This window comes from Camellia sinensis, chromosome 9 (assembly GCF_055761805.1).
Source record: "Camellia sinensis isolate YWXY chromosome 9, ASM5576180v1, whole genome shotgun sequence".
NCBI lineage: Eukaryota > Viridiplantae > Streptophyta > Magnoliopsida > Ericales > Theaceae > Camellia > Camellia sinensis.
Window position 1 is genome coordinate 117,735,729 of NC_138969.1, and position 7,984 is coordinate 117,743,712.

The 7,984-nt window shown below is 35.9% G+C and overlaps 1 protein-coding gene across 15 annotated transcripts; it reads left to right on the forward strand.

Moving 5' to 3' along the window:
- Window positions 1–747: 747 nt before the first annotated feature.
- LOC114271870 (Pentatricopeptide repeat (PPR) superfamily protein) lies at window positions 748–7,850 on the forward strand. Of its 15 annotated transcripts, none has more exons than XM_082887494.1 (9): window positions 757–950; window positions 1,457–1,535; window positions 1,772–1,859; window positions 1,971–2,072; window positions 2,238–2,314; window positions 2,511–2,607; window positions 2,798–2,941; window positions 6,471–6,683; window positions 6,890–7,850. In XM_082887494.1, exons 2-9 carry the CDS (start codon window positions 1,507–1,509, stop codon window positions 7,079–7,081), a joined length of 942 nt encoding a protein of 313 aa, XP_082743620.1. In that variant the 5' UTR covers window positions 757–950; window positions 1,457–1,506; the 3' UTR covers window positions 7,082–7,850. The 15 variants fall into 15 exon arrangements, with proteins under 15 accessions (XP_028069317.1, XP_082743620.1, XP_082743624.1 ...); XM_082887498.1 differs by having other exon boundaries at window positions 2,040–2,072; XM_082887495.1 differs by having other exon boundaries at window positions 1,788–1,859.
- The last annotated feature ends 134 nt before the right edge of the window (window positions 7,851–7,984 follow it).

The following is a 7,984-nucleotide window of genomic DNA, read 5'->3' on the forward strand; positions in this document are numbered from 1 at the left end:
TTTTTTTTATATGTTTTTGTCTCTATAGTTATTTTTAGGAGTGAGCAGTGGGTGTTACAATCCACTCAAACCGATCGAGCAGAACTGAATCGACCCGCTCAAATCGCCGCATTCTACAGTCCAGTCCATAAAACATAGGGCTGAGCAAGTAATTCGTGAAATCCGTAATCTGATCCAGTCCAGTCCAATTCGATAGGTTTGGATTGATTTTTTGAATCCGCGGTTCAGTTCCGGATTGAAGAATTAAAAATCCGTAGTCTACGGATTGGTTCCGGATTGAACCCCACGGTTCCGGATTGGAACCGATCCGGACCGTATACAAATAGTTTATATTTTTATTATACATCCTCCCCATAGTATCTTCTCTTAATTCTATATAAAATCAAAACTCAAACCTAAAACCGTATAATATCTTCTTTTATTACTTTTGTTTGTTGATTTTTAGTTTTAATTTGTAATGGTTTAAATACTTATAGTGAAACTAGTTTTCTTATGGTTGTTTAAATTTTAGAACAGTATGTCGCTATTATAGAAAAATATGTTACTATTGTGGAACTAATATAGCGCTATGTTTATATTTTTATAAAATTAAAGTATTATATATGTGAATCCGTGGTTCTAAATCGATCCGATCCGTATTTAAATAGATTGGTTCAGATTGATTCCATAATTTAAACGGATTAGATTGATTCCAATTTTTTAGAAGCCGTAGATAGTAGATTGATCATAATTTTATCCCAATCCGATATAAAATAGCATTGTTTTAACTATTAAAAGAAAATAAATAAATTAATAAATAAAAAAACGTGAAACAGAACTGGAACCGGAGTCGTCGGCCATTGTTGTCCGACCTAGCAAAACGAAGAGAGAGAAAGAAATCTTTTGAGCAGAACGTAGATCCTCAGATATTGTTGTCCGCCGGAGCTCTCTCACGCCATAGATTGAACCAGGTTCGTCTTCCAAACTCTCAAATCTAATTTCAGATCTTGATTGAGAAGTTAGGATTTTGATTGAGAAACTAGATTTGAAATTAAAAAATTAGGGCTTTCATTTGGAGCTTTGAAAAATTAAGGTTTTGATTGGGCATGATAGTGGTTCTGCATTGAAGATATGAATAGTGTTCGTAGTTTCATATTGTTGATGATGATGGATTTATAGTTACATGTTAAGTTTTTATTGTTTTGTTTTTGGCGAAATATCTATATTGTTTTAATCATTTATCATCTATATTGTTTCATGTTGTTGCTGCTTGTTTTGTTTCATAAATACAAACTTGTGTTTCATAACAAGTTATGCTAAAATTATTTGGTATTGGGCAATATTTTTAAGTACATATTATATTTTTAGCAACAAATCCAAAACAATATCGGAAACCAATGGAAGAAACAGTACTTAGTCTGATATGAGATTGACAACTTTGCTCTTATATTCTACTGGGTTCTCTCTCTATTTGCAGAGGCTAGGTACGTCAAAGAACCAACTAGACTTTTTTGATGTTACATTTATATGCATACAAAGCGAAGAACGCTCAATTGGTAAAGCTTGTATGAAGCTCCTGATGTAATTGATAATCTATTCATTTAGTTGTTTGTTTTAGTTGGAATGTTGAATGGTTCTATTTTTCCAACAATAGATGCGCTAGAACCTGAGTAAAGATTTAGCTTTTCTTTTATTATTTTTTCTTTAAATTTCTTTTGACTAAGTTTTTAGGTATTGTTTAAGAAATTGTCACAGTAACTGCTGTCCACATTGTTAAAATTCTGGGTTGAAGTTACTTCAAATTGCAGATCAGAGCTATGCTAGTTTTCGGTAGCCGAAATCCACTTTTCTTCGAATTTTCCTCAATTGGGAAAAAACAGGTTGAGTGTTGAGTTTTTATTTTTATTTTTATTGAGAATCTTCAAAGTAAAGTTGAATTCTATCTTGTTGTACCAATTTTTATTGACCTGAACTCCATATTGACTCTTCAGATTAGGATCAACAGAGTAAAGCCGTCGTTAGGGGTTGAGTTTTCGAAATGCAGGTTTTCCTTCTTGCAGAAGGCTACAGAATTTAGCCTTTTCACAGAAAAGGCAAGCAAGAATAATTTGTATGAACAATTTTGTATATCCTATTTTTTAAAAATATTTCTTATAATTTTTTTTTGACCTACTTGGGTTTTTAAGTTTGTGGGTTTTTTTGTTTCTCTCTCTCTCTCTCTCTCTCTCTTTCTTAGAAAACTTTATATTCATTTGTAGGTAGCGACCATCTCTCTGATCAATTGCTACCATAGTCAAAGTGAGCAGACTCCAACTGATTCCAAGGCTGTTGATAAGTAGGTGTTTTCTCTTGCTCAAAATACTTGTAATACTACCAGTTTTTTTGGTTGTTCATGGTTCATGTTTTGGAATAATAGTGTATGCCACCTTATATACTGAAAAGGTATGGCATCTTTGGTAATTTGTCACTATAATTGTCTTTCCTAGTTTCTTAAAGTTGCTTTACAGAGGTTTTCTTAACATGTAATGCAGGAAAATTACTAGGAAGGCTGGAAAGAAACAGCACCACTTGTGGATTAAAAGAGATTCAGCTGGGTCTGGGCAAAAGGCACTCAATCTTGTTAGAATTGTATGTTTAATCAGTTATTTCTTGTTGTGTAGGGAACTGCTTTGATCTTTCAAGTTTATTCTTGTCATAGAAACTCGTTCTTTCATTTGTTTGAGACTGCATCAACATGTAAGTTGCATTTCTGCATATTTGGAATTAAAAAATAGCATTCAAGTAGATTACATTCTGGAAGTAAACCTAAATCTGTCAGGTTTCTGCACTTCCAAATGAGAAAGAAGCCGTTTATGGTGCATTAGATAAATGGACAGCTTGGGAAACAGAATTCCCATTAATTGCAGCAACTAAGGCTCTACGAATCTTGAGGAAGAGGAGTCAGTGGATTCGAGTGATTCAAGTATGACACTTCACGAACTTTGTTTTACATTTTTGAGCTTGTGCAGTGGCATATTTGTGATGACCTTCTACTACTTATATGATATATTATTAAATTGGTGCGACATAGAATGCCCCTGATGATAGATGGCACAAATTCTATCTGTCTTACAGTTACGAGTTTGTGGTATGACATGGTTTGGTCCAACCTCAAATGTGGAGACTTTGACGTTGCTAATGGTTTTAAATAATGGTATCGGGATATATATCAGTATTGGTGATACGGTCATATATTAGTCGATATATCAGTGAATAATGGTATCGGTAGGCCAAAATCCTGTTACATAATGTAACGGCCAAAACCCTATTGCGGTTCACTTGTTTCTACTTTAAGTTGCAAAATGAGAACCAAGATCGGTTTGGTCTCTGGTTCCTTTTCTGAAATGTCCAGTGATGTTAGGCACATTTGATATGCCCGAGTCACCCATTTGACCATTATGCCCTCGTCATGTGGGCTGCTATATTTGTACTTCAATGTAGTTTTATTCCACTTGCTTGCTTGAATCTAAACTTTTCTGGCCCATCTCAAGCTGGGGTGGTTTGTTTCAATTTACTAGAAGCTTGGGTTTGAGTAGTATAAAGATGACAGCTCATACTAGATCAGTTTGGTTCAAGCTTGATGGTAAATTGATCCATTCCCAACTGAGTTTTACTTCAAATGTTGCATTTCGCATTCTGATGAACACTTGCACCTTTATTGAGGACTTGAGACATGTTTGAAAATGTGAGGTCTTTTGGCAGTTCTTTTGTACCCAAATGTTATGTTTTGGAAAGAGATTTAAAGAACTACATCCTCTCTAGGCCTTAGGTTCGAAATCTTTTACGTGCTATCAATTCCTGTGTTGGGCCAGTCTATATGGAGCTTACTTTAGCTTTAATTGGGCCCCCTGTTAGGGACGGTTGGATTAGTCCCCTAGGGATTAGTCGAGGTGCGTACAAATTGGCTCGAACACCCTGAGTTCTAAAAAAAAAGAAAAAAAAAAAAGTAGGGTTAATTACAAAAAAATCCCAAGGTTTCATTTGTTAACCAAAAAAAAAAAAAAAACCCTAAAAAACAAATAGCGCATCCATAGCATCACCAACATATGAGTATGATATGTAGTAGCTTCCTTAGAAGTAATATGTGAACATTACAATCTCAATTCTGGGAATCTCTATGCATAAAAAAAAAAATTCTGGGGACCCTATGAAGCATGGACACGTGCGCTAGGGGGACATGCATGTCTGACACATGTCAAACATATGTTGGGCACACGTTTGACTGTGTCCTACTTTTCTATGGTTATTTTCTTGCTGAAAACAAAAGACATGGCAGCAATCTTAGCTGCAATCCAGTACTTACTTTGTCAAACTAAGAGTTTCACCTGATGCATCAGATGAAGTGTCGGGGCCCTCTTCGTCATCTCCGAGCAATGATGACTGCGGCTTGTCACGGCCTTGGTTGTTTCCAAGCTATTCGTGCGGCCCTTAGACGATCTCAAGCTTCACTTGATGATGCTAAGTCAGCCTAATTCACAAACTTAGAAGAAAGACAAGTAAGAGGAACACAAGAGAGTTTGAGAGAATGTCTTGTATTCACTATGAGAAAGCTTTACAATTCTTGGATTATTGAGGGAGCAAATGAGCCCTTCTCCTATTCATAGGCATCTTAGGCCTTCTCTAGAAGATTCCAGAGCATACAAGAAAAGGACCATGAAGAAGCTTCTCATGGAAGCTTTCCTTATCCTACAAGAGGCTTCTAGAATTCTCTCTAAAAATATCTATACAAACATCTACTTCATTCTACAAGTAGGTACAAGGATCTTTTACCACCTCCATTTCTCTAAGAGATTCTAAAAGCTTCTATTGCTTCCATCCCTCTAATATTCACTTGAATACTCTAGAACCTTTTCTTAGATCCTTCCATGTACATTATAGAATTATATACCGTATTCCCATATTTTCTCAAGTCTTCCAGGAGCTTCTAGAATATTCCATTAGCCTCCCTTCCTTGAGACTTCCTCTTGGTAGGCAATTCTGTTTAGGTAATTTGGCGGGATGTGACAGGCTATTTTCTCTTTCCGTCAGCAATGGCAGCTACTTCTTTATCAATCAACCTTGAGCCAACTAATTTGAGCTTTCTCAGTTGCTTTGTTATTTTGTGTGGGATTTGGGCCTAGTGATTTTAGGTTATATATTTAGTTGCTTTTTTTTCTTGTAGCTTTAGGCCAAAGCTGATTTTTAGGCTTTGTATTTCAATTTTCATGGGTCATATGCTTGGACTTGGCTGTTAAAATTGAAATTGCGTTGGTTAGCTACAAATTCATAGACCATACGTTTTGAGTTTGGAATAGGATTGGACCCCAGTTGAGAGTTTGCGCTGTAATAACTTTAATTAAAATTATTTCTGTTATTTCATATAACAAGTAAAGAGGTGTATAATTTTTTTTTTTGGTTATATTAAAAATATTTATTTTTATGTGCTTCGTAGGGGTGATGTATTTGTATTTGTGCGATGACAGGCATAATTCATACAAGCATGCTCTGTTACTCACACGTGTACTTGCATGAGCATGCTGCACTAAAATTAGGACACGTGTTTAAAAAATGTACAAAATTGACCTGATTGACCCTAGTTTGGTCCTGTAGTTTTTAGTATTGAATATGGTAAAAAAAAAGACCAAAAAATCCAAGTTCAGTGTTCCCGCTCAAAGCATGTTCACAGGCTGCTCAAGTGGACTGCAGATGGTGTTATGCAGAGATCTTGTGAGCTCCTCCCTTGGGGCACTAGAGAGATGTTACGAGTTGTGCACATACAAAATTAAGTCCAACTTGGTTTCTACTTCAGTCTAACCTATATATTTATTTGAATTATGTTCTCTGTTTAAAATAGACCACAAATTCCAACAGCTTAATATTCCAATGTTTCCAAATTCTCTAAGAAACTCTAATGCTCTCAAGTTTTTGAAGCAGATTATAATGTTCTATTCAGTCACATAGAAAGTTTTTAGATTAAGTGTTCTGACAAGAACACATGCATATTTGTATGGCACACTTAGCCTTGGTCATTCATGTAACAAATCCACGAAAAGCAGAGATCACTGTGGTTGCTTTCAAATCAAACGAAGGCTGATGAACATGTTGAAGCCATGAGAAGTGGAGTTTGATTGAGTTTCTGGTGACTGTAAGCACATAAGGTCAACCGGGTTGGGTTGTCAAGTCCTTTTTACTAGTGGAGTTGGTAATCTCTTGATTGATAATTGATGTTTGACCAACTAGGTGTCCCCATAGGTTTTCCCTTGTCAAGAGTTTTCTACGTAAATCTCGTCTATTTAATATTGCTAGGCACAAAAATGTGTTAGCCTCTGTGATTCAATATTTGGGTGGTCAGGTTGAATGAATTTGCACTGATTAGTTGGTGGATTCTGATTTATATGTAGAATTACTGGATTTTGCTAAATTAGTTGTTGATTTTATAACATTACTGGTTACTGAACCTCAGTGCTACCCAGGTTTCCAAGTGGATGTTGAGCAAAGGTCAAGGAGCGACTATGGGAACATATGACACGCTTCTACTGGCATTTGACATGGACCAGAGGGTTGATGAAGCAGAATCATTATGGAATATGATTTTGCATACGCATACACGATCTATCTCAAAGCAGTTGTTTGCTAGGATGATCTCCTTGTATGATCATCACAATATACCAGATAAAATAATAGAGGTGTAACAAACTCTTCACTTTCACCTTCTATAAGTAAATTTTGGTTCTGAATTTAGGTTTGTTTTGTTTTTGAGAAAATTACACTACCGCCCCTGAGTTTTCTGACAGATAGCCGTTTATTTTTTGGAAATTCTGCATATTAGGAAGCTTAGTTACATAACAATGATCTTAATGTTACTGAATTGTAATTTTCTTGTAAAATTTAGGTGTTTGCAGACATGGAGGAGTTAGGTGTAAAGCCAGATGAAGATACCGTCAGGAAAGTTGCACGTGCCTTCCAAAAGCTAGGTCAAGCAGACAAGAAGAAGCTGGTTCTCAAGAAGTACCTGAGTAAATGGAAATACATTCACTATAATGGTGAACGGGTTAGGGTAAGACGATGTTTATGGGGTGAATAAAAACTGTTTAAGACTTTTGTCAAACCAAAATGGGTTTGAAGTCAAAATTTGCAAAGGAAGCACACTTTGCGACAAATGTTCTATCAACTTGAACATCATTTGATGAAAAAGAAGCCGACTTGCTAGCCTGAACCACAAGCCAGCTGTTCTTTATACTAAGGTTCCAGTGCTGGACCTTTTTTTTGTTGCTATTATGGCAGAGTTTTGATCGACTTGACCATGTGTCAATGGGTAACAATTCAACTTGCTGTTCCGATACAAATTTATTGGTTTCCAACATCCTCATGACATTGCCAAGGAAAGTGGACATAATGGTTTTTCCATTGTAAAAGACATTGTATTGTATGTCGAGCCAAAAAAAAGAAATTGACATTGTATTGTCGGGTTTATTCAGACATTGTTTTTGCAATCTGGACGCAGATTCAACTGGAGTCTGCTGAATTACATTGTGTACCAATTTAGTTCTTTCATTTGGATGCATCAAGAGTTGAGAGTAACATTAAATTTGGTAAACAAGAGGTCATGATGGTGACAACGGATGTGGTGAACGTGATGGTGGTGATTCCTCTCAGTAAGAAAAGGGAAAGGTGGTACACTTGTTTTTTTGCTTTTTGATAACTCGGTTTCCGGCCCAAGGCGGTACAATTGTACTATTTTGTATTTTGAATGTGGTTCTTTTGAATTATTTTTCTGTAATCTTAATGGAAATGTTGAGTCCATTCTTAGATCCGTAATGGAATGAAATTAGCAGGATTGTTTTTTTGTGCAATCTCTCTGTTCCTTGATTTATTATTTTGATCTTTCTTTGCTTAGGCCTGGGGAGTAGGGGTAATTCCATTCAGAAGATTGATTATACCACTGTTGTGCTTGCTGGTATTATTGTCATATAAACAGGTTGCATTG